This window comes from Rattus norvegicus, chromosome 2 (assembly GCF_021556685.1).
Source record: "Rattus norvegicus strain SHRSP/BbbUtx chromosome 2, alternate assembly SHRSP_T2T, whole genome shotgun sequence".
In the NCBI taxonomy this organism is placed as follows: domain Eukaryota; kingdom Metazoa; phylum Chordata; class Mammalia; order Rodentia; family Muridae; genus Rattus; species Rattus norvegicus.
Genome location: NC_141535.1, coordinates 199,214,319 through 199,242,297, shown reverse-complemented (window position 1 = coordinate 199,242,297; position 27,979 = coordinate 199,214,319). Strand labels below are relative to the sequence as shown.

The window sequence follows — 27,979 nt, the reverse complement described above, 5'->3', positions numbered from 1 at the left end:
AGGACACTGAGGCTCCTTGGAAGTTTATTTAGGATACAAATAACCCAGAAGTTTTCAACTGTGTGAACATTAGCGTTCTTGGTGATTGTTTACTATTCGTTTATTTTTGAACTGGCTGCAAGACCATTAAAAAAAAGGTAGATCACGAAACACTGAACTTGAAAGAAGACCAAAATATAAAGCAAAGATGTTTCATCCATTTGTATGGGGATTGTGTAAATGGGTGTGGGGTTGTGAAAAAATTAACAATAATAAGAGGTTTCTGAATAAGCAGCAAGCAAAACTTAATTCTGAGTTCAGCATGCAATGAATGCAAAGTGTCTCTGGTAGTGCTTACCCATGATGCATCCCATGGCTTCAATGCAACCTTCATTCTGAATACACATAACACATGCACACACTGCACACGCCATTATGCCATGCACCTCCAACATACAGCCAGACACATGCCAAGGTCAGATAAGGGTCACTGTATGCTCTATTCAGGGTCACTGTATGCTCTATTCAGGGTCACTGTATGCTCTATTCAGGGTCACTGTATGCTCTATTCAGGGTCACTGTATGCTCTATTCAGGGTGTATGCTATAAATATACTATGGATGTTGCACATGGTACATTTTCATTGTATGTAATAGTTATTGCAATATTTTCATTTTAAAATAGTTTTTCTTCTCTCTTAAAAACAATGACGTAATTGTGAAAAACACAGTTTTTTTCCAGCACCATTCCTCAGCATGTAAGGATCAAGTTAGATTATCTTCGGATTGTGTTATCTTTAGACCAAAAAAAAAAAAAAACCGCATACATGTAATTAGTATGCAAATTTGCTTTCATTTTTACTAACTGGTAAAAGAAATATTTCAGCATAAATTAAAGACTTATAACCACTCGATGTTTGGTTTGTATGTCTGTTTTATATACCTATATACCTGGGGTCATGAAAAAAAATTCTCCAGCATAAAAAGGTTGTGAAGAGAAGCGTTTGAGAAACCCCTGGGATAAAGAATGGCCTTTGCATGGGTCAGTTACTAGAAATCTACAAGATGTGATGAAAATAGAAAACTTCCCCAGGCGTTCAATACTGCTAAGAAAATAAGGCAGGTAAAGACATTGCTAGAAAGGTTAGCACTGATCCAAAATCAAGGAAAGGAATACCACTAATGATTTACTGACTCTGATAACAGCCAGTCACACACACACACACACACACACACACACACACACACACACACACACACACACACACACACACTGGAAGGCTAAAAGCTGAGTCCCCCTTCTCTGCTTAAATAAACAGAAAGGGGGCCTGGGAAGGAATGCTCTTTGTAAAGGAGTAACCACTCCAGAGCTCCTCCTTCATTGTAGAAAGACAAACCAGCTACTCTTCAAGGGGACAAAGTAAAGGAGGCCTTTGTATGCAATTGGTTGACTCTTAACATATTCATTAATATACTGGAAGTAAGCTGACTCATAGGAAATGTTTGGGGTCTCCTTAGAGGAAGAAATGGGAGCTCTCCAGATCTGTCCTGGAACCGGAAGCTGGTACCTATGTGGGGTATGCAGAAGTGAGATCTGACCCAAGCTTGCTGGTAGACATGGATTCCAGGATGCTCTGAATAAAGTCACTACAAAGACAAGGAATCAGAGTCTCGGTGGGATTGATGGGGAGGACAAAGTGTTGTGGGGATGGCTGGGCTCCTCAGGTTCAAGAGTAATGGGAGCGGGTTGGGGATTTAGCTCAGTGGTAGAGCGCTTGCCTGGGAAGCGCAAGGCCCTGGGTTCGGTCCCCAGCTCCGGAAAAAAAAGAACCAAAAAAAAAAAAAAGAGTAATGGGAGCAAGAGCATTGGGGACCATCCCAGAAAACATGATGCAGCAGTCTGCCACCACACCAGACTGGTGGGAACCACCCAGACCAATTCCATCGAGGGCTTTGAAACAACCCGGGCTTTACAGGTTACACGGCCTCTGAAAGATTTGAAGAATTTCATGCAGGTAAGACTTCAAAAGAGAAACGTGACACTACGAGACACTCCTAGGGAGAGAGTACAATCAAATTACTGCAAGGAGAGAAAGAGTCTATTTTCACATCAGTTCATGCTGGTTACATATACAGCTTGATCAATGTGTGTGTGCTCTAGACAAGAAGACTCTTTCAAGCCACCCAATATGAGGTCCCTAGAGCAGCTGCAAACAGGAGAGGCTTGGAAGCCTTTGGTTAGGCAGTTTATTATGACTGGGAAAGCCAGGCAAAGAGTTGCAGAAAATGACATAATAAAGGCTCTCAAGCATCACATGAAGGATGCTATGTAGGTACTTGGAAAGGTGAGAGTTCCACTGTCTATCAGGACTGGAAGTAAAGAATAGGGGTGTGGAGATGATTCAGTCATCCAAGTACAAAGGGGTGGGAAGCCAGCCAGGCATTACATCACAGACTAGGCAGACAAAGGTTCTTGGTCCATGATGCATATACCCAGAAGTGTTCAGTTCAGGTTGGAAAGGTAGAAAGGTGAAAACACACAAATTGTAGGAAGTCACCTTAGCAACAGCACTAAATAAGCCTATCACAAGGCATTATGAGTTAGACAGACACATTATCTCACAAGGGAGTGTTGGCTTGACAGCAGCAGGTTACCACTAATAATCTGTATGGGGGTGGGGAGAACGAATGGCAATTTCTACCAAACAAATCAAGCAGAAGCCCCTTTTAATATTATGTCAGTTTGGTACCCCTTGATTTTCTCAACATACCCAATCCATTTAAGGCATTAAAAGCCCTACCCAACACTTACCCTGAGTCTAGTCTGATGTGGTACAAATTTAACTCATATCCTGGGAAGAAAACTTGTCAAGATCAACGCAACAGCCACTGCCACCCTCCTTAGACCCTACCCATGCCCATATGCAGCATTCTGAATGATCTGTATCAACACAAACTGCTAGCTCTACAGTTGATCAAAATCCATTCGCTTAATCCTTCTTTGGGCAACAAGCCAGACATTAGCGTCACACCAAAAATTATGGCTTATTCCATCAATACACACTGAAAGAATCAGAGGATGCAGGTGAGGTCACACTAAACACTACAGGGTTTCCTGACTTCTAAAATCATTTTTCCCAAGTCAGTATGTCTACTGTTCATGCCCAGGTGAGAGAGGGCTCTCTAATGCCTTTATCCTGTCCTTTCTGGGACATTCTAAATAGGCCAGATGTCAGTCACATGCAACCTGCAGATGCTCTTTGTGGGCATTGATCACCCAAATCAGAAACAGAAATGGGAAATGCTCCTGATGACTATGACCCACTGAAACCCGGGACTCTGTCTTATCTCTCCCCTTCACTAATGATGGATGGAAAGACAGAGCCAGATGTTCTCCATGGTATAGGGATAAAAAAAAAAAATTTTTACATGCTTAAAACCCTTTGATTTGTGAAACACATCAAATCCCATTAATTTCTGTCACTCTTGGTTGAGGAAACTAAGAGAAGTTGGCTCAAAGAAGGAAAAAAATGTGGAACGCATTGGCTGGAGTCTCGGAAAAATCCACAGGCATAGGCATTCTGCTCTGGGCACAAGATGACATTAGACTCCTCCCAGGCTCTATTCCCTCTGAACTGGGAGCCATCAGAAATGAAATGTGAAAGCCAGATGCCTGTAGCTCCTCCAAGCCGTACAGACCCACAGGCGACACTTCTAAATCAGAGGGAGCAAAGCAAAAGTGGAAGCATGAACCATCCCAGACCCCATCACGTGGCAAACGCAGGGGTAGCCCTATGTAACAACAATGCAGAAAGGGAAAGGTTGCTTTCCCAAGGAGATGTGAGGTCATGAAGAGGAGAAGGATGACTACATAGAAGATTGCTGGAAGAACATGATTTACTTCCTAACCTCGTCCCTCCAGTGATTATAGTTCTTATATTTAATTCAAAAATTGGATTCCAGGTATTATCAATGAATCTCAAACCTATTAAAATAATAGTATTCACCAGGTCCTGTGTCCCAAGTCTGTCATCCCAGCTACTAGGAACACTGAGGCAAGAAGACAGCAAATCCAAAGTTAGCCTGGGCTACAGGATCGGCTTACGGTCTGCCTGGGTACATTAATGAGATCCTGCCCCAAAGTGAGGAGGAATGAGCAGCAGATGAGGGTGTCCTGTAACAATACAGTGAGGTCACCTTCCTCTCCAGCCTGTATAACGCCCTGAGCTCTACCCCCAGGACTACAAAGGAAGGAGAGAGTAAAATCAAATAAAACATCAGTGATAATCATGACAATGAACGCAGTAACTGTAGTGTTTACTGAGCTATAACCTTACACCTCTGCTCTCTCACCTTACATCCACTATTGTATGAAGTATACACTGATCCTCAGCTTATAGATCAGGCATAATCAGGGAGGTCACATTAGTCCCTCAAGGTCACAGCCTAGAAAGGAACCCAGAACTCAGACCAAGACCTACCTTAGAAACACTGTTCTTACCCAAAATAGAACTCAATCTCTTCCAAGATCTCACTCTGGACTCCTCTTGATGTCACTGTCCTGAACCTTAACATTTGAACTTGTCCTTCAGGCTTTGTGTAACAACCTTTGGCCATGTGTGTTTCTCTTTCATTCAAGAAAATGTGTCAATCACCTGACACGTGCAAGTGCTCTCCAGGCCCTGGATTGAAGTCTGTGGATCAAGGGGAGCAGGAGCAGGGCTGGCATTAACCTCTCTGCTAGTTAGACCGGAAGCCTCAATCCGAGTCCTACAAATGGCCTCATCAAAGAAAACCCCACCTTCTCATGCACCCCACCTTCTCATGCACCCCACCTTCTCATGTACCCCACCTTCTCATGCACCCCACCTTCTCATGTACCCCACCTTCTCATGCACCCCACCTTCTCATGCACCCCACCTTCTCATGCACCCCACCTTCTCATGCACCCCACCTTCTCGTGCACCCCACCTTTTCATGTACCCCATCTTCTCGTGTACCCCACCTTCTCGTGCACCCCACCTTCTCGTGCACCCCACCTTCTCACGCACCCCGCCTTCTCACGCACCCCACCTTCTCATGCACCCCACCTTCTCACGCACCCCACCTTCTCATGTACCCCACCTTCTCATGTATCCCACCTTCTCACGCACCCCACCTTCTCACGCACCCCACCTTCTCATGTACCCCACCTTCTCATGCACCCCACCTTCTCACGCACCCCGCCTTCTCGTGCACCCCACCTTCTCATGCACCCCACCTTCTCACGCACCCCACCTTCCCATGCACCCCACCTTCTCATGTACCCCACCTTCTCATGTACCCCACCTTCTCACGCACCCCACCTTCTCATGTACCCCACCTTCTCATGCACCCCACCTTCTCATGCACCCCACCTTCTCATGTACCCCACCTTCTCGTACACCCCACCTTCTCACGCACCCCAACTTCCCATGCACCACAGCACACCAGCTGACAACATGGGAGGAAACACTTCCAAGCAGCTTGTGTTAACCAAAATGGCATCTAGAGTAATAGCAAATGCATTCGGCACAACATGAAGTGAGCACATGTCCAGATCCTGATGAACGGTCTGATCATAATGAAATAAGGGATTTCTAAAATAATCCCGGGAGTGGGAAACGCTTTTTAGAAAATTCAGACCTTAAGCAAAGAAACTAAAAAGATTCTACTTAAGATTGCTACCTAAAAGACAAAAATGGATCCATCATTTTGAAAAGTTAGAAAACAATGAATCACTTCTAAACATAAACTTATAGACAAAGAGAAACTGTAAGCCATCTAAAAGGACAATGGAGCTTCTCCACAGAGTAGTTGGCTTCTGCCTGAGAAGAGGTTCTTGCCTCTTTAGCACACAACAACCCCAAAGTGACCTATCAATCTCCGAAGCTCTGTTATTTCTCAAAAAAGTTCGAGTTGCCAAGCTACATCCTGGTCCATGAACAAAATATATGTCTACTCAGAGTTAGAACCAGCAGCCACTTTATGCTGGGGCTTATGCGCATCCCAACCTTTCTTCTGAGAGATGAGACAAACTGTAATTAGATTCAATTAGAATTTGTGCGGATGTTAATTCAGAGCAAATCAAAGTGAATTGGCATTGAATAAAAAACTCAGTACTAGAAACCAGGGAACTGCTGAACAGCAAAGGAATCATAAGCCATTCTACAGCACTCAAAATGTCTGCTCCTCGCCATGTCAGAAGAGAAAATCATCACTCATCTGGGTCAATTGACATTTTTCCAGGATAGTCTTAATTTCACACAGCAGACACATCCATGTCAAGCCTCTGATTCAAAATATGTTCCTGACACCAACACTATTAAGAGGTTAGGCAGAGGCTAGGGAACTGCATGGTGTCACTAGTGGGGGCAAGGGCAGAGGGGACAGCTACAAAGTATCTATGTGTACTTGAGAGCCTATTAAACCCTTGTCTATCTGGACTTACTCTGCCACTATTATGCTGTGCCTCACACAGCATCCTGAATCTTACCTTCCTCACAGATGAACCAATCCAAAACTGGATCCAAAGCCAATGAGTCTCTCATGCTTTATAATTAAAAAATAATAAAAAGGTTTCTCCTACATTCTCAACCTCTTCCCTGACCATCTGGTGAGATTCAAACAGAGGAAAGCAGAGAAGAAGAGTAAAGGGGAGAAAAGTCAGAATGTCTGAGCCTGGATCCTGCTGTCATCCCCAAGGCAGATGGCCTTAATGTGACTGTCTGACCCTCTGTGTCTCATTATATCCATTGGAGGGACAGGAACATGTCCAGGCTATCTTCCCAATGCTCCTGAGAATCAGGAATCAGTGGTAACAAGCACTCTGGAAACTTTAAAGCGCAGTAAAAAATATAAGACATTGTCGTTATAACTACATTCCAGACCTCAAAGCTGCCAGATAGGTGTGAGTTCGAAACTTACTATCAGTAGAGGTTGAAGGGCTTCGACCTATGTTAGCATAGGTGACCCAAGCAGCTGCACCATCAAAAGTCTCACCCCAGAATAACGAAGACTCCCCACCACTGCTTCGATGGCATTCCTGCTTAGTATCCCATACTCTATCAACCACAGCAGTTCAAGCAGACACAGGCTAGTCCCTGATTAACATAGTCCCCTGCAGAGCCACTAGCAAGGTCCCCAGCTACATGCAGAATTGCAGGTTTTCCCCCTTCTTCATGGGCGGAGGTGTTTTCCATCGCTTCTCCACTTACTTTTCTCATCAACCGATTCTCCCCACAGGTCCAAACTTGGACTAGCATAAAGTTTATCCAATTTACCTGACAAGTCAGAGTCTGACATAGTAGATAACATCATCATGTCCTTTGCTTGTCTTAATGTCTCCCTTAGGACGTCTAATTCTCTCTGGGCTGACAGCTCCGCTGCAGCTGCACGTCTTAGCCACCACAAGAAAAGCCATAGATTCCACCGCCTGCACGAGATCCCATCCCAGAGATGCTACTCTCAAGAACTGCAGTGTGTTCTCCACTCCCACTTGCCAAGCAGGAATGCGGCTCCATACCACAGACAAGAAGATAACCATTCCAGGATTCACCCTCCGGAAATGTCACCTCTACAGACTCAGCTACAGTTCCCTACCTTACCACCACAGCAGGGTCAGCACAATTGCTGCGACAATAAGAAGGTGCACTACTTCATCCCATATAGAGAAAGACAACCATGTCAAGACAGTCCACCATCAGACAGCTTAGCTAGGTCCAGCTGCCTATGTCCTTGGCCATTGAGTCAGGGTGTGCGCAGGGTGGGGACACTGTTCTTCTCAAACTCAGCATCAGTTCCATTATGAGCCAGCTAGCTAGTTCAAGCATCACAGAAACTCTTCCCCTGAGGAACTCCAAATATATGCCCATCCCTACTCCTCCTTACAGGACTCCAAGGACAGACCAAATAAGATTTCACCAAAAGTCCAACTCGGGGAAACAATGAGCTTATTGCACTTATAGAACATGGGGGAAGGGTATCTTACATGAGCAAGAATGAACCTAAGGGCTGGAGAGATGGCTCAGTGGTTAAGAGCACTGACTGCTCTTCCCGAAGTCCTGAGTTCATTTCCAGCAACCACATGGTGGCTCACAACCATCTACTTGAGATCCGATGCCCTCTTCTGGTGTGTCTGAAGAGAGCAACAGTGTACTCACACACATAAAATAAATAAAGACTTTAAAAAGAAAAGAATGAACCTAAAGCAGCAGTGGCATGGAAAGTCTTACCCCAGCACAGATGACAACTTCCCCATGGCTGCAAAAATCCCCACGTCATTAGGACAGAATTACATGCAACTGGCTGAGAGGCACAAGCATGGAAGTCCTATATATCAGAAGAGTAGCTAATGAACCACCCCACCCCTCCTTCTACGAGTTAACATGAGCCATCAACAAGCCAGATCTCAGGCACTGCTTTCAGATAGCCCCAGCTGCTCTGATGAAGTTAATGGCTGTTTCTACTGTTTATGCTACAGCGGGGCCTCACAAATGCTAACCCTACCACTGAGCTGTATCCCAGCCTTGTCCAAATCCTGTTTTCACTCATTTCCCAATATTAGAAATGATTACGTTATCTCTGATTTAACATTATATTCAACACCATTATACTAAGAGTAGAATTGCATGAAAACATGCAGAAGCCAGAAAGAGGCTCAGCCTTCAGCCTCCCCTCATGAGAGCAACCCCTCTCTGCTGTAGGCGTTACCTCAGGATCTGTAATATAGAATAGTAGCTGCATAGCAGGATTTAGGGAAAAACTCCACCCACATTTATGCAAAGCACCAAGGAGTATGTGCCCCGTTATAACCATGTAATCATGCTTGAATTATGGGATAGTGGCAGACAGTCAGCCAGATCTGAATTCCAACCCTTGCCTACCTCATATTAGATATGTGATTTGGGGTACAGAATTCCTCATTAGCGTACTGAGAAAAATACTAGCATCCCCTCATAAGCCTGTTACAAGTATTAAAAATTTATATCTACATGAAATTTTTTTTATAAAAGGCTTTGTGAGTGTTCAGTAACTGATGGCTTGGACCCTTTTACTTGGAGTGTTTGACAGTAGGAACACAACTATATTTTTCTGCCACTTTCTGTTACGCACAGTCTGGAGAGAGAGAGAGAGAGCATCAGCACAGACACCTGCCAAGCTGATGGCTGGAGAGTAACAAGCACAGGTTCGAACCCAGACTTGACCCTCTTTCAGTCTTACCACTGTCAAAAGAATTTAAGTAACCAGAAACAGAATGCATTTGTCCACAAGATCTAAAGAGCTCTTCCCTTTACAGTCAGGTTTTTCTAATCTCAATTTTTCTCCTAAGCTTCTATTGTCTCACCAATTGGGTGGTCATGTAACTCCAGTGAAACAAACCCATGCATTTTTAAAAGTATTTCTATAAGTTTCCAGTCTTTATCACCATATCTTAAATGGGGGGAGGGGAATGGCTCCTTAATACGTTTTTTAAAGCCAGAATTTTTGTTTCATGTTCCATTTCCTCAAAAGAGAATGTGCGGACTGTGACAGGATTGGAGACGTATGAAACCAGAAACATCTCTCTCAGCTTCCAGAACAGCCGTGCAGCATGGTGGCCACCGCCATTTGTACTTCAACTGAATTCCCCTATCTTCGCTGGTCACAGAGCACAGCCATAAACAGGCTTCCCTTTGCCTACTCATGGCCTGACTTTCTGTTCCTTGTGCTACCATATTCTATCCGCCATCACTTTACTTGTGACCCCAAGTTGGTTACATGACAGCTTCCCTGAGATAAAAGCCTTCCCTGTTATTATCTCCTCCCTTTCCTCCCACGTTGGCAAGAAGCCTGATGAGCCACTAGGCTGGGAACTATTCGAAGATCACAGAATGACTCCAGGTCTAAGTCACAAAGAGGCTCAGCCTTCAGCCTCCATATATGAAAGAGCTACCAATCTTTGCTCTATGTCAGCATCAAGTTCCTAATATTTCTGTGACAAGTTTCTGCTTGGATTTTATTATATAGCCAGATATTATATCATGAGAGTTAAGTAAAACCCAAGTCTCAAACAGATATTCGAGAAGATACTAGTACCCAAGCTAACGAATAAGAATGGGGAATGGAGAGGTGGCACAGTGGTTAAGAACACTTGTTCTTGTAGAGGGCCAGGTTGAATTCCTAACTCCCATGTGGTGGCTCACAGCCACGTGTAACTGCAGTTTCAGGGGCTCTGAGGGCACCAGACATATTTATGGTGCACACATAGAAAGGCAGACAAAGCACTCATACAAATAATGACTCTTGCAACTAAGAATCAAAACCAAAGCCTTGCACATGTCGGACAGGCTCTGAGACACAGAGCTGCACCCCACGGTCTTTTCTTTCTCTTCATACATGCAGGCTTTCACAGTATAATGTAGTAACCAGACTCAGGGCTACTCACAGGAAAGGGGTTTGAATTCACATCACTTCATTAAAAACGCCTATCATTTTTGAAAGTACAGTTTTAATTTTTAATTAATTCATTTATGAGGGGGGAATGCCAAATTCTGGAGGATGCATGTAAAGGTCAAAAGACATCTTGCAAGGGTCACGTCTCTCCCCCATGTGGGTCATCGGTCTTGACGGCAAGCACCTATACCCATGAGAAATCTCACCTGCCCAACAATATAATTTCCTTCACCATTGATTTAATAGTCACCAAAGTAATAACATAAATATTAAAACAATTTTCATGCAAAAAATCACTGAAATGCAAGCACCTGGACAATCTCCCAGCAGTGCTGGGGCTCCAGAAGTGCACATGCCTTGTATGTGTGAAGCCCTGGCTTTGTCCCAGCACCGGCCCATAGCCATATTTCATGTCTTCTCCAGATAATTGTTCAAAGTGTTCATTAAGAACAGGACAATTTCACCTCCTCAGCTTCCAAAAACGAGGTGCCTTGTATATAAATAAAAAGCTTGAGGAAACATGCATTGGTCCTTGGACATAGGGATAGGATTCCACCCTGGGAGGAGAAAAGATCTGGAAGGACTACCTGTGGGCAAAGGATGCCCCTGCTGTAAGTTACAAAGTGCTTCTGAACTCGCTTCCAAGGTTGTTGCTGCTGTCGGACTCTGTTCTTTGGGATGGGACTTACTCTTACTTGCTAAGCCATTCAACCAAACAACGCAGATACGTGGGCCACTTGAGACACTTTGACTTAGTTAAATACTCTCTGGTGAAAAGTAAATGCTAGGCAAGGGCTAGGGAGGTAGTTCAAAGGTTAAACACTTGCATGTGCAGGATTCTGGTCCCAGAACTATATTTTAAAAAAATGAATTAAAAAGCAAATATGTCAGTACCTTTCCAAAGTCACGAACATCGAATAGGTCAAATGCCTCAAAAAGCTCACTTTTCTTCATTCCGAACGTGTCACAGCAGGCGGCCAGAAATGTCCGGATATTCTTCAGACAGAGAAACTGAGGAACAGAAAACAGCAGTATAGGGTGAGTTTTTCTGAGTGTGAACTCTCTTCTGTCCCACGTAAGATACAATGAGAACATGTGTACATGAGTCATACAATAATGTCCCCATGTACACAGTATACATTCATCACCTCACCACCCACTGTCCTCTCTTGTCCCCACTACTGTCTCCTTCCTTTCTCTTCCTAAATACCCACGCCCTTCGGCTCTCACACCGTTTTGAAATCTAGATCCTGCACAGCAGAAACAATGTGCGATGGCTACCTTTGTGAGTCTCCTTATTGCTTTTGATCGGTTCAGCAGAGCTGTGAGCCGGCTGCGACCAGACAGATGCAGTTTGTAGCCTCCTGAAACTCACAAACTCGATTGAATAGTTTATGTTTTTATATGGTTCCCGGAGGAGGGATCTGGAGAGCAAACAGGCGGGCAGAGGTAGACAGAGACATAGGGTCCGCTGATGTAGGAGAGTCTCCAAGAGACATCAGAGCAAGGGAGAAAGGGAAAGGTAACCTAAGAAGGGAGGGGTCAGACAGAACGGTCTGTTGGACAGTCTTTATTCTGATGCGCAAAATACCAAGTGCTTGGGCCACAGGTGACACAAAATTTGATGTCTCTTAAGGAGCTGCGGTGCTGCTGGCAGACTGGAAGACGCTGGAGTAAGAACCATGCAGGGAAACAGGAAGCTACGGCAGTGACTCCAAATGACAGGAGATCGTGGACAAACAAGGAATTACACTCCCATGGTGTTACATCTGAGGTGCCATTGGTCATCAGGCGGCAATTGGATATGTAAGTCTACAGCCCAGGTGACACATGGACTTCAGACCCAAGTCCCGGAGTCTTTAGAGCAGTGGTTCTCAAACTCCCTAATGCTCCAACCCTTTAATCCAGGTGTGGTGACGACCCCCAACTGTAAAATTATTTTCACTGCTACTTCCTAACCGTAATTTTGTTGCTGTTACTGATTAGGAAGATGGAGATCACCACTGCCTAGGGAAGCTGGCATTGAAGTTTACAGACTCTGACAGAAGGCTCTTTAGGGTCAGACCCTGGGGCAAAAGACTGTCTGGGGTGGATTCGGGGACGTGGGGAAGAGAGAAAGTGAAGCCAGGATAGAGGCTGTTGAACAGCACTGCAAAGGGAAACAAAAATTTGACAGGGAGCAGAGGTTACCCAGAAAGAGGCATCCTTGCACGACGGGGTCCTTGAGCAGGTGAAGGAGAAGGGCTCGTCTGTGAAGTGCAAGGCTGACCCTGGACAGGTACACGCATGCCCAGCGCTTCCATACAACCGGGACAGCAGACAGACGGGAAGATGCTATTGACGACGTGAAACCCAGACGTGGGAGCTCACTCCCTGAAGGGCACAGATCTACCTACACACGTGTCTCAGAAGCAAAGCAGTTCTGGGTTTGCCTGTGACGAGTTCTTAAATTATCACCCAGGGCAACTTGGAACTAGCAATGCAGACCAGACTGACCTTAAACTCAAAGTAATCCTTCTGCCTCCATTTCTCAAGTGAACAATATTATAGACACAAGTCACCACTCTCAGCTTAGTAAATTAACTTTCAGAAATACGAACTGCTGTGACATACATTTTAATTTTTCATGTACTTATGTTAAAACTTTAAGTATATGTAGAATATATGTGTGTGGGGGGGTGTATATATATGTATATATATAAATATATATATAATTCCAAAATAATTTGGTAAATTTAATCTCTTAGTGGCTGGTGTGGCTTGTAATCCCAACTCACATGGGAAACAGAAGGAGTACCAGGAGTTCAGGGTTATCCTCAGCTATGTATGCAGTGAGATCAGGGTTAGCCTCGGCTATGTATGCAGTGAGCTAAGGGTTAGCCTCGGCTACCTAAGACCATCTCAAAACCAGAGAACAACAAAAAACAAAACAACAAAAAAAAACCCTTAATCTCCAGTAAGTGAGTACAATATCAATAAGCGAGCAATTATTGCTTCTTTGTTTTTAATGTATTTCCAAAGCACTGACTGTCAACATTGCATCTTGTTACGGTTTCTTGTATTCATAAACTTGGAGAAAGCTCATTTTGCTTTCTCTGCATTCAGATTTGTCATGGACTTAACTCGAGTTTCACCCTTTACAGGAAGCATTCTCAGAGGCTTAAATATTTCAGGAGGGGTTAAAACCGCAAGGGGAAGCATCATAAACCCTTTGAAAGGCAAACAGCAACCAATCAGGGGACGCAGCAACTGCTGTCACTTTAAAGATTCATGAGACCTTTACTGCACAGTACCACTCTGCATGTCACTCCTCCACACTGAATCGCTTATTTACAGATTAAAAGCCTTGCAATCTGCCAAGACAGGCAATAATTACTCTCTGGGGGATTATGCAATTGCTCTCTTGCAGTATTTTTTTTAACATAATTAAGTGAGGAGAGACTCATAGCTCACCAAGGAACAAAGCACAGTTGCAAATACCGCCCTCCGAAGATGTCTCACCAAACCCACATTTTCCCCATGTGGAGGAAAAGCTGCAGCAGGTCCCCACCAAAACGCTTTGATCGTGAAGTCAGAAAGGCAAGAAGCATCATTCAAAGTTGGAACAGTTGAAAACAGTCACGAAGCCTAAAAAACAGGCTCTGCGTTTACTGGAGCCAATATTAACCTTCCTTAACCTTCACAGGCTCAATTCTATTCCGCTCAACAAGTGTTGGCCGGATCTGAACAAAGTCACCGGTGTGCTGCTGCTTTTCCAGGCAAGTCGCTAGCCTGATTACCCTGTTTAATACCCAGTTTTAGCCAAATGTTTTTGAATGCCTGCAATATCATACATACTGGAAAAGCTAAAAGGCTCTGCTTTAAGCTTTTCTAGTAATACTCCTGGGAGATTTCCATAGTGCTTCAACATTTGGCTGGAAGCACCAGGCTCTGCACGCACACTCTAGACTCCTGGGTGTTCCGCTGTGTGCTGGAATAGGAGCAGAGCTGAGGAACAGAGGAAGGGGGCTGTGGCATCATTATGGCAGTCCCAAACACAGCTGAGCCCACCAGACACCCTGCTCCCTCGGATCCTTACTATGCTTTGATTCTATCCATTGTTTCCTGTTTAAGAGACCCAACATGAAGGCTGAAAAAATAATATACCTACACCGTACACTCCGACCTACTCCACAATCACAACAGCGCCATGTATCCTTTTGTGAGCATGCCCTTTATCACAAAAAAAATTTTGTCTGTGCTGTTTGAAAGGAGGGCACAGACATTTTTTTTTAAATTTATTTAATACTTAATAATAATTCTTTGGTTTCCGGGCAAACATCCCCTTCCCCCCTCCCCTTCCTTATGGGTGTTCCCCTCTCAACCCTCCCCCCATTGCCGCCCTCCCCCCAACAATCTAGTTCACTGGGGGTTCAGTCTTAGCAGGACCCAGGGCTTCCCCTTCCACTGGTGCTCTTACTAGGATATTCATTGCTACCTATGAGGTCAGAGTCCAGGGTCAGTCCATGTATAGTCTTTAGGTAGTGGCTTAGTCCCTGGAAGCTCTGGTTGCTTGGCATTGTTGTACATATGGGGTCTCGAGCCTCTTCAAGCTCTTCCAGTTCTTTCTCTGATTCCTTCAATGGGGGTCCTATTCTCAGTTCAGTGGTTTGCTGCTGGCATTCGCCTCTGTATTTGCTGTATTCTGGCTGTGTCTCTCAGGAGCGATCTACATCCGGCTCCTGTCGGTCTGCACTTCTTTGCTTCATCCATCTTGTCTAACTGGGTGGCTGTATATGTATGGGCCACATGTGGGGCAGGCTCTGAATGGGAGTTCCTTCAGTCTCTGTTTTAATCTTTGCCTCTCTCTTCCCTGCCAAGGGTATTCTTGTTCCCCTTTTAGAGAAGGAGTGAAGCATTCACATTTTGATCATGCGTCTTGAGTTTCATTTGTTCTAGGCATCTAGGGTAATTCAAGCATTTGGGCTAATAGCCACTTATCAGTGAGTGCATACCATGTATGTCTTTCGGGCACAGACATTTTTATTCACTGCTAAGTCATTCAACATGTATCTCTTGGAAGTTAGAATGTTTCCCTACATACCAGTAACATCAGCACACATCAAAAACTCAGTTCTCATCTTATTTTCAGACTTGATTTTAAAGAGAATTAACAATTAATATCCCTTAGCTATTCAAATTTCTACCATTCTAACCTCAATCTCTTTTTATGTATTCACCCAAGCTAAGGTCTACTCCAGTGGTTCTTACTGCACTTGGCTACATGCTCTTTGTAGTATATTTTATTTTGACACACGTTTAATTAAAATATAATTATATCACTTCCCCCTTTCCCTTTCTTCCCTCAACCTTCTATGTCACCTCCCTCTGACCCCTCTCAAACCGCCACTCATATCAATAGCATCTTTTATGTTATTTTCATGTATATTAATATATAAATACAACCTGCTAAGTCATTCTTTGTTGTTTGTGTATTTGTTTTCAGATCTGACCACTTTGTATTGAGTAGCCAAAGAGGGGGGTTCATCCCTGGGAGAGGCTAATTCTCTCTCAGGAATCATTAGTTGCCTAGAGTTCTTCATCTAGGGTGGAACCCTGGGCTTTCTCCACCTTCCCCATTAGCATGTCTACTGAGATTGTCATTGCTCGTGTCTTGCTTATGCAGTCATTTCTAGAAGAGGCAGCCTCAGGTGACTCCATGGCGCAATGGATATAGCACATTGGACTTCTAGAAGAGGCAGCCTCACAGGGAATGTCATATATAGTGTAAGATTTCTTCTTTTATGTTGAGTTTTATGAAGAGTCCACGGCTAACTGTCTGGAGTAGATTCAGGGACATTATCCATTCATCTGATAATTCCCCATGGAATTGCTAACCTGTTCTTCCAGCATCTACACTACCTGTGGACTGAAGTCTGATTGGCAGAAGTAACTCACACGGCAAACCTCACACTTCCTCACCTGGGAAGGCACAGTGATGAGTTGTCGCACTACCTTAGCATTAGCCAATGCTAAGTCATCATTTGCTGGTCACTGCCCCACCTCTCCCTGTCATGTTCTTAGATTCTTACACAGCCTGAATGTGAAAGCACGTTGTCCTGTGACTGTCTTATTTCCAGAACATTTCTCACAAGGGTCATCACTGACCACCCTTGCCATCAGTTACTCTGCTTGGGACAATAAAAGAGGGTTTATTTTTCCATTTCCATCCTCCTTCCTATTTATTAACTGATACTCTTTTACTTTTTAAAAGAATCATCTCATCTTTTTTGTACTTTTTTCTTTTGTAGAAGAACTGATTTTCACATGATCTTAGATTTGTACCTGAAGGAACCTTAGAGTTTGTCCTTGCCTTTTTGACATCTCTGTTTCATTTTGTGATCTCGCTGTCTTATACTGTCTGCTTCACATTTTTCGTCATCTGGTTCTGATATCAGATGATTTACAGATAAGTGGCCTTTGGAAACACAGGAGCACCCAGCAACTCCGGGATTATAGCCAACAGCTACCAGTGAACCAACACCTCCACCTTCTGCAGAAATGACCTGGCCCTTTATAGCTCATTTAAATAGAACTGGTCCATAAGGCCCCAATATACTTTTTGCAGTATTTTATAATCTCCTTAGAAAGCCTAGGAAGCCTCCATGCATATCAATCTTTTCGAAAGAAGGGAAACTGTAGATCATTGAAGAGGACCCATAGCTAGAAATGATGTGGTTCACACAATGTCAGCCAGCACAAATTTTTCCTCCTGTCTATGCATTCTTTGGGGTTCAAAGGAGTTTCCTGGTCTTTTGTATCATCTGCTACAGCTTCAAATGATTGCCTTCAGAGAGATATTTCACAGCACAAAACAGGCCCATCTTTTTTATTTCATAACCATCTCTTATTCTCGATCAAAAGTTATGCAACTTTATTAAACCATCCCAGTTATTCATATGAGATCACTTTAAGTGGTCTTGGAGTTTAAATCTTTGCAAATTAGAATTAAATAATTTATATTTTAATTTCATATGTATCTATACAAGATGGATAATTAAAGATATATGAAACTCAAATAGCCATCTGTTTATTTTTAAAACATTAATGAGATGTCCATTCTATTATGTGTTAGACATTGTGAATTTTCTAAGATTCCCCAAGTGGATTTTGATTTATTAGTTTATTAAATAGGTTAATTGAAAGTAACTTTTTGGACCAAAAATTGGGTCCAAAAAATAAACAGAACCAAGACTCTCTCCTCTACCCCTCATTCCAGACATTCAGAGCACAGAAAACAGAGCTGGTGTTGCACAATAGGGTGGCAAGTCCCATACGAATGTGCAAAGATTCACTGAGAGTCATGAAGCATGGAAACAATGTTCAGAAATAAGTGGTACAACATGGGACCTGGGGGGGTAAATATTACTAAAAGAGAAATGTCTGGTGTTTGGATGGGAAAGGAAATAGCCTGAGTCAAGGTGTGTGTGAGAGAAAAAGAGATAGGTAAGGCATGGACCACTGTGGGCAGAGGAAGAGGTTAACATTGGGCACAAACGGAAGAAATCAGTGAGAGGACAGAGAGCGAAGCTTGCGCTTACCCAGCATGCCAAGGGCTTCTCAGCTCTATCCTAGGAGTGCTGAGGTTAAGGAGTTTTCGGTGGAAGAGCCAAGCACTACCTCGCATTGCATTTTCAATGTTTCGAGACATTGTTCTGTTCCAGGTGTCATGAGAAATAGACACTGTTTAGTCCTCACGACAACCCAATCAGGAAAATTTCATTTTTCTTTTCTATTTACAGAGACTTAGGAGATTGATTCACATTTACAAAACCACACTTGCCGAGGTGGTAGAGTCTAGATTCAAATCCAGACCTTCTGACTTCAGCACCACATCCTTATCTACTAAGTTACACTGACTTCATGTTGCAGTACATGAAGGAAAGGGGGGCTTGCTTTTTAGCATGCCTGAGATGGATAGCAAACGCAAAACAACCGGAACTACCATGTGTTAGTCTAACAGGAGATGGTGGTTACTGAGAAGGAAGGGTGGGAGAGTAGGAAAACAAAGAGCTCTAGGTCACACCAAGGGTAAGAGGTGGGAGAGGAAGACATAAGACTATGCCCATAGTCTTATAGTCTGTAGAGAGGGTGAGCTACATGAGAGGTGGTGACGACAGGCTGTGCCAGTTCGTTCTGTTCCTCATATGTGGAAAGACCCCGCCCATAGTGAGTGAATGTGACCTCCCTTCCACGAATCTTCATGGGTAAGTGATGCGTTCTAAGAGCAAAGTCACCTTGCATTCTCTTGCCCCCTTCATCTCTCTGCCCCTAAACAAAGATGTCTAGATTACTTAAGGTGGAGTGAGAGAAATGGCAGAAAGACACGCGACATCTATGCATGACCTGGGAAACTAAAAACTAAAGCGAAGCACTAGCGAGGCCTATGACATACTAAAATGATGCATCAGGCCAAAGCCGTCTGGACCTAACCAAGAGTTAGTGCAAAGAAGGTAGCTTTGAGCCAAGATTCCAGCACAGATCAGGGCAGAAACTCACAAAGCCCTAACCCTGGCTGAGGCGCTCTGGCAGCTGAAGGCTGCTAGAGTAGAGAGAGCCAGCTTTTTCGAGAGAAGGATAACCTACCAGAGGTGGTTCTCTCCTTCTCTCTGGGTGCCAGGGACCAAACTCAAGTTGTCAGGCTAGTTGGGGCAAGCGCCTTTACATGGTGAGCCATCTCTGCCCCCTTCCCCTCTTTAATTAAATGGAGTCAATCATATACCTCCTGGAAATTAAAAACAAAATGAAAATGGGTCTTCATTGGCCTGGGGACATATGTGCATTTTCCTTGTGGGTCAGTGGGCGGTAATGGGGTTTCATGGGCATCGTTCCGTGAAGAAAACTCAGTTCCGCAGTGTGGTATCTCCAAAGTACTTCATCTGGACCCTGCTATGACAAATATCCTCGGGGACAGTGAGGGAAGGCAGCGGAGCTCTAGAGGGGAAGGAGGTTCCTTAGCGGTAGCCAAGTTCTCAAAACACCAGCACGATCCTCCTCCCAATCAAAGGCTTGACTAATTTCCGCTGTTTGTAATTGCTTATCAAAAGACATAATTAACACTATTTAAAGTCAACGTTGGGAAATTTTATTTGGCTGCTGTTGTCTGTTTGTTTGTTCTTAACGTTTAAAGGCCAGATGCAGAGCACAACACGTGTCATGCATGTGGAAGTCAGAGCCCTCGCTTTCAACAGATTCTCTTGCTGTTCATTATTCCGTCCCTCAGATAGCTGGCCGTTGGAGTACTGGGATTACACGGTGCTACAGTGTCTGGTTCCACATGAGTCTTAGGGATCTAAGCTCAGGACTTCGTGTTTGTGTGGCAAGTGCTTTGCCCCCTGAGCCATGTCCTTAGTCCATCAAAGTTTGTTTGTTCCACATTTATTTATAATGACAGTGTATACACATGCAAAGAGCGGTTTCACTGCTGTGGTTTAGTTCCTAAGTGTAGGGCCAACGTGCAGATTACACACTCGTCTCTACAGCACCTGGCTCACGCCTGTTCTGGAAAGCGGCGAGCTGGCTGTAAGAGCCATCCATCCAATGATGGTCCCGAGAAACGGTAAACACTAGGAGAGCAGAGAATGTACGTTTCATCTTCATATCCTTGGATCCCTTCCAACAGCACCTGGCTGTAAGCAAACTTCCGAATGGATGTTGAAGTAGCTTGTTTACAGGGGAAAAAATTGACTACAAACCATCCTTAAAATATTACAAATTCTAAGCAATAAATTGGCCGCCAGGAAACTCAGAGTAAAGTTTTACATTAAACTGTCATCGTATCCTTCTACCTGGATGTCAATATAGCAATATATCTTTTTTATTGTTACTTTAGAACCTTTTTGAGGGGCAGGAGAGATGGCTCAGAGGTTAAGAGCACTTGCTGCTCTTCCAGAAAACATGAGTTGGGCTCCTAGCACCCAAGTTGAGAGACTCATATCAACCCTCTAACTGCACCTCCAGAAATCTGAGTCCCTCTTCTGGCTCTGCGGACACCTGAACATATACAGCAAACACACAGGCAAACACACACACACACACACACACACACACACACACACTCACTCTTAAAATAATCTTAAAACACATTTTTGGGGACTGGGTGGTAGTGATAACTACAAATAAAGTGAACAAAAATTTTCAAATATTAGGCTGATATTGACATAACTTTTTTTTCTGGTTTGTCAACTTCTGGAACATGGTTCAGTGCTGGGCTACGAGCTGATCCTCAGGGACTAGCTGACAGTCAGCAGCACCCAGGATTTTTATATCAGTGATACAGCAGCAGCTAACAAGGGTAGCAATGAGAAGCAAAAAGAATAGTGGCGCTAAGCAGTTGTAATGCTGTTAACATATGCTAACCTGGAGAGGATGGACAGAACCTACACACACACACACACACACACACACACACATAACACACACACACCAAAACCACATACACTCACACAACACACCCACTCACAACACACACATATACAACACACACACACAAACCACACACACACAAACCACACACACACACTCATACACAACACACATTTACAACACACACACACATACAAACCACACACACATACAACATACACATACACACCACACATACACAAAACATACACACTCACAACACACATACAACACACACATCCACAACACACACAAACCACACACACTCACACATAACACACATTCACAACACACACTCACAACACACATACAAACCACACATACACACACACACACACACACACACACACACACACACACCCACGTCCAAGGCAGGGGCTCCTCAGAACAGCAGGCCATTCAATCACCTTCTTTGTGTCACCTCAGTAGAATGGAGGCTGGTGGAGTCCCTCCGCCTCCGTAGAACACAGCACTCACCATGAAGAATACCTCATCTCTGTAGCCTGTCACTTTTTTTTTGGGTTCTTTTTTTCGGAGCTGGGGACCGAACCCAGGGCCTTGCGCTTCCTAGGTAAGCGCTCTACCACTGAGCTAAATCCCCAGCCCCTAGCCTGTCACTTTTAAAGATAAGCCTTACAGATCTGCCTTTCACAGGCAATGGGAACAAATGCTACTGCGTTTTTCTGCTTTCTGTTGTTTAAGATTTTTATTATTCTGTTTTCACACAGTGTATTTTGATCATATTTGTTTCCAGCTCCTCAATTAATGCCTCACAGATGCCCTCCCACCTCCCAATTCCAAGTGGCTCAAATATCTAAAGATTAGACAGGAATCTCTGAAACTCCTAGAGGAAAGGGTAGGGACAGAACTTCTGGCTCTAGCTTCAGAGAAGGACTTTGTGAATAAGGCTCCGTGCCAGGGGCATTAGACCAGGAGTCGACAGGCGAGACTCCATAAAGTTGAAAGCACTGTGACCTACAGAGGAAATGGTAACCAGCTGAAGAGGCCTCGTACAGCACGGACACGTGCTGTACGTGCTGGCTATATGACGAAGAGGTACATCTCACACAAGCAAGCACCAACCAACCAAACTACCCAACTTAACAAGTCTGTCAGGCTCCTGTCAGCATGTGCTTCTTGGCATCTGCAATAGTGTCTGGATTTGGTGACTGTATATGGGATGGATCCCCAGACCTATGGCTCCAGCCCCATATGTAGCAGAGGATGACCTTGTCGGGCATCAATGGGAGGAGAGGCCCTGGGTCCTGTGAAGGCTCAATGCCCCAGTGTAGGGGAATGCCAGGGAGGGGAGGCGGGTGGAAGAGGATGGGTGGGTGGGTGAGTACCCACATAGAAGCATGGGGAGGGAGCATGGCATAGGGGGTAGCTGGGGGGGAAACCAGGAAAAGGGATGACATTTGAAATGTAAATAAAGAAAATATCCAATAAAAGAAAAGAATCTTATCCTGAGGCCCCCAAACCCATGGATAGATAAACGGAATATGAATGTTTAAGGAACAGCAAGGGGTTTCTTTTTTTTTTTTTTTTTTTGGTTCTTTTTTTTTTTCGGAGCTGGGGACCGAACCCAGGGCCTTGCGCTTCCTAGGTAAGCGCTCTACCACTGAGCTAAATCCCCAGCCCCCAGCAAGGGGTTTCTAACCCATATATTTTAAGACTTTTGTTTTGTTTCAAAAATTAGCAATAAAATAACAAATACTAAAAAATAAAAAACAAGTCTCTAAATTAAGTATTCCAATATGCTTAAGAAACATACAACAAGTTCATCAACCTCACCCTCGGGGAAATGTAAATTAAAGTTCTTTGAGATTTGATCTTTCTCCAATTGCAACAGCTAAGATTAAGAAAACATACTTCAGTAGACTCAAGTCAGATTTGAGGTCAATAGGTTCGAGCAGAAACTGAAATTAATATTTCTCCGGGAAATAGCGATGTGGTTAATGACAGTAGTTATTAAATATAATGTGATTTTAATCCATTATAACAGCATTGTATAAACAACACATAATTATTCTTTAAGATAGGATTAATTTATATCCTAAATTATCACAACACATAAAAGCAGTTAACTGCTCATCACAGCTTTAATTGATTTTTTATATTAAAAATGTCTGTTTTGATATTGTATCCATCTAGCCTCATATTAAATGCACCCAATTCCAAAATATTACAAATTCTAAAAGCAATAAATTCTATGGCTAGGCATGCACTTCAGAACTCTTGGTGTCTAATCACATGAAGCCAAGTCACAGGAATCTATTTCTGCATCCAGCTGTCAAGACACTACGACCCACACACCACAGCCACCGCACTCAGGTACCTGATGGCTGACTGTGTGTGGGTTATCTCTTTATCTGGGGTCCACATAAATCTTTCTGACAAGCCTTTTATTTTCTGATTGCTCATTATTGTGACAATATAAAGGAGGGATGATAAATGATTAAAATAGAAAACACCATCATATCGGTTTTACAAAACAGATCATCTAAGCTCTACAGACCAGTCTGCTGTTCGGGATCCACCGCAAAATGTTTGAAGATACGTTTTAAAATATTCATGATGTCAAAATCTTTATGGATTTCTGATTTTGAAGAAATCTTTACAATCTTACCGTATTGTTAAATAAGACAGGGGCCAATGCTGTGAACCTTACACTGTAGGACTGTCATCGTTGTAAAGGAAGGCTTCTGAAGTACAATTAAAAACGAAACACACACCACCACCCACCCACAACTTCAGAGGAGAGAGACATATGTAAATTTTCTCAGAAGTAAACAAAACAACATATTAAACTGCAAGTCAGATCAACAGAATCCTGAGCTTTAAACCAGCCAACCAACCTTTCCCCATAGGACACTTGAGAGAGCCTGCCTTCTTTCTTTCTTCCTTTCTGTCTTTCATTCCTTTTAAAATACATTTTGAATTAAAATATAATCACCTCACATCCCTTCTTCCTTTCCATCCCCCATGCTGCTGTCAAATGGGTTTCTTGATTATTATCGTCACCGTCTAACTCAAGAAGCTCAAGAGTAGGCTGCACTTCATGCACATTAACTCTGGAACAAAATTATTCACATCTTACCCATCATTATTTTTCTGTGCTGAATGTCACCCTAAACCTGCCCACATTTCTAACCTCTAATACTGTCCTTGTGACCACACTCTTCCAAATTTAGCATCAACATCAAATTTTACATCAGTCAAAAGACAAGAATCTTGAAATTTTGCAGTTGAGGGCTTAGAATGATGACAAGGTCTCCCCAGTAGCTTTGACAATAGTCTGGGTTGTTTAGGCGTTCCTGTGGGGCCATTTTGGTCAACAACAGGATTAAAACGTAACACACTCTTTGTAATGAAGACCTCATTAGGTGATGAGAGATGTTCAAGAGGATTTGGGGAAGAGGAAAATGTAATCAGAATATGTTGTAAAGGAAAAACTATTTTCAAAAAAAGAAAAGGGAAAATAAAACAGTTGCAACAAAAGAATAAAGATTTAAAAATATTTTTAATGAAGAAAGAAAAGCCAAGTAAACCTAGCAAGTGGATGGGTGATATGGATGCAATTCTGTCTGACCTCAGAGAACATTCTGAGTCAATAAACTAAATGACCTTCTTGCAGCCACACCTTTATCATTGCTATAATTACTAATGTATAAATTATAACTATATTTTATGCTTCATTGTCACTGTTCTATGCATATGTGTGTATGTATATCCTACATACACACACATATTTTTTAATGTGACCATACACGCTATCTCTACTTCCTTCTGTTTTTCTCTACTCTCTTCCTCCTCACTCCAAGCTCCTACCTTTCCTCCTCTTCTTATAATCCAACTTCTACCTTTGGATTTTTAAGATTGTACTTGTAAGTGCAACCCTATAATACTTGTATTTCTGCTTGCAACTTAACATTTTTCATTTGTTTTTCTTAAGATGCTACTTCATTCATTTTTCTGTGGCTGAATAGTATTCCACTGTGTATACCCACCATGTTTCCTTGGTCTGCTCCCCTGTTAATGGAAACCTAAGCTAATTCCATAATTTGGCTCTTAATATAGAATATCAATAAACTTATATATGCAGGTAATATTCTGATTTTAATTACTTTGGTGATTATTATTTAAGGGATAATATAAATTCAGTGGATCATGTGGAGTTCCATTTTTGGTTTTTGAGAAATTTCCAAACTGTTCCCATGTGAGAAGTACCACAATTCTTAACAGTAGAGTCAGGGTTAGGGTCTCTTCTCCTGTTCATCTCATGAGCAAGTGGGTACTGATGGGCAAACAACTATGACTGAGAACTCAATTCTCCCCCTGCACAATTGAGTGAACATTACCAAAGGTGTAGGATTGAAATGATACAGCATCTAGGAGGACCATGGGCAGCACTGAGTGAATGAGGAGACTGCCCACACAAGTCCACTGGTATTGTCTGATCTAGAGCATTTCCTACATTAAACACTGCAGTAGGATAAAGCTTGAATAACAGCCATGCATGGGTCGCAATGGCACCCATCTTCCCTTTCACAGAAATAGGGTTATGCACTGCAAATGGCTCGGCAAAACTCACACAGCACGTTTCAAATGAAACTAGAATTTTAAATTTATCTTTTATACTCTATAAACCACATCTTCCATTACAGGCCTGGGGAGGCACCAGATACCTATCATGCTAAAGAAGCAACACTCGGCTCAGGAAGTTGTACAAACCAAAAAGTGCCTTCAATTCGGTAGAAAGCAGCTGAGCTGAGTGTCTGGAGATCCCAAGCGCAGATTACAGAGACTAATTCTGGAGAGGATGGAAGATAAAGGGTTTGCTAGAGTTGGAGTTGAAGGCATTGACATTCAGTTGATTAAAATTCAGTTCACTGGAAAATTCTGACTCAAAGACAGAAAACTGAAGAAAACCAACTGTGGAAATTAACTTGGGGTAAAATACCCACTTACTTATATTGCCTACTTTTAAGTTTATTACCTGACACACGGTCTTCTTTCTGGTTTATGCTCCAGGTTTTACCATCTATATTATAGGAAAATGGTGTGCAGGGCTTCTTCCTAGATTCTGCATGACAGCTTAGCCAAGTCACTATGCTGACGCCACACTAACACTACGTACACTTAATCGTCACCTGGAAACTACTTATAATTTGTAAATAAATGCATCATTATTTAGTGTATCTATTGCAGTATTTGTACATCAGTCTATTTACGAAGCAACCATATGTTTGTCTAGCTACAGAGTAGGATATACGTTACTGATTTTATAACTCATTTTTTGTGTCCTTTCTCATATAAGGTAATAATATTAAACCTCATCAACATTCAGACCACCATGAGGAAGAGTGGATGAAAGGGAGAATGAGTCACAAAAAGGAAACAGACAAAGGAACCTCTCTCCCGATTTTTGCCAGTCAGGTGCAGGCTTTCTATATCACATCTTCATGTGCTTGAGTCTGCAAACAAGCCTGGATCTTCTGTTTCAAACCGTCTTGAACATCAGCGTTAGCGGTCTCTCAGCTGCTTCCTTTCCCATAAGCATTCCAGCATGCGCTCAGCGCTAAACTACCTGATGTCCATCAGTACCACAAAGGATCATCTAGATCAGAGGTTCTCCACTTCCTAATGCTGCGACCTTTACTACAATTCCTCATGCTGTGCTGACCTCCAACCACAAAATTGTTTCACTGATACTTCATAACTCTAATTTTGGTACTGCTCTGAATCGTAATGTAAATGTCTGTTTTCTGGTGGTCTTAGGCAACCCCTGTGAAAGGAGTCATGACCCACAGATTGAGAACTGCTGATCTAGGTGGTTCTAGATGAAACAACCAGAAAGGCTCAACCAAGATCAGAAAGTACAAAAATAAAACTTAGACTTACAGCAAGAATCTTGGTCACATTGCTGAAACTTAAGTGTCACTCTTCAAGATAGATAGATAGATAGATAGATAGATAGATAGATAGATAGATAGATAGATAGACAGACAGACAGATAGATAGATAGATAGATAGATAGATTGATTGATTGATAGATGATACAGACAGACAGGTGGATGGATGGATGGACACACAGATATATAATGAGTATCCATCCACAACATCATAATAAAAATAAATTTCACAAGGAAAGCGTTTGAGTTTTCAGAGCCTATGCATTGTGAGCAGTTATATGAAACTACTTTTAAACAATTAAGCACCAAATATAATTGTACTGGCTGGTTTTGTGTGTCAACTTGACACAAGCTGGAGTTATCACAGAGAAAGGAGCCTCCCTTGAGGAAATGCCTTCATGAGATTCAGCTGTAAGGCACTTTCTCAACTAGTGATCAAGGGGGGAGGACCCACCTCATTGTGGCTGGTGATCTTGGGTTCTATAAGAAAGCAAGCTGACCAAGCCAGGGGAAGCAAGCCAGTAAGAAACATCTCTCCATGGCCTCTGCATCAGCTCCTGCTTCCTGACCTGCTTGAGTTCCAGTCCTAACTTCCTTTGGTGATGAACAGCAATGTGGAAGTGTAAGCTGAATAAACCCTTTCCTCCCCAACTTGCTTCTTTTTTTTTCTCCCTTTTCTTTTTTTCGGAGCTGGGGACTGAACCCAGGGCCTTGCACTTGCTAGGCAAGCGCTCTACCACTGAGCTAAATCCCCAACCCCCCCAACTTGCTTCTTGGTCGTGATGTTTGTGCAGGAATAGAAACCCTAACTAAGACAATAACAATGTTCTTACATTGGCCAACTCTTTTTCCTAATTAAGCTGCTATAGCCCTAATACCCCCATGAGATCACAGAGTAATAAAAATCCTACATGAAATAAATGCTATGCAAAAATAACACACAATGATATTCCATGAACATACTGGTTCCATAAAGAATATCTCACAGAGGCAAGGCTAATTCCCATCAGCCATCTGGGGTACACATGATGGGCTGACTGGGGCTGCCACACTTCCATGCCTGCCACCGTACACACTTGAAGGCACTTACAAATGCCCAAAGCATTTCTCATACATAAGCATCTAGAGATAAAACTTAATATTTCAGGCAGGCAGAGTCACCATTGCCCAAAAACCTAGCAGCAATTAAAT

The 27,979-nt window shown here is 43.0% G+C and overlaps 1 protein-coding gene across 2 annotated transcripts in view; it reads right to left on the bottom strand.

Annotated features, from left to right (window-relative positions):
* The window catches only part of Vav3 (vav guanine nucleotide exchange factor 3), a 335,600-nt gene that overhangs the window by 244,943 nt on the left and 62,678 nt on the right, over positions 1-27,979 (bottom strand). For both annotated transcript variants that reach the window (XR_015661543.1, NM_001191714.1), the window contains 1 exon segment: positions 11,325-11,441. Coding sequence is in view for 1 of the 2 variants with exons in the window: in NM_001191714.1 (NP_001178643.1) it covers positions 11,325-11,441 (117 nt within the window). In the remaining variant the exon portion in view is untranslated.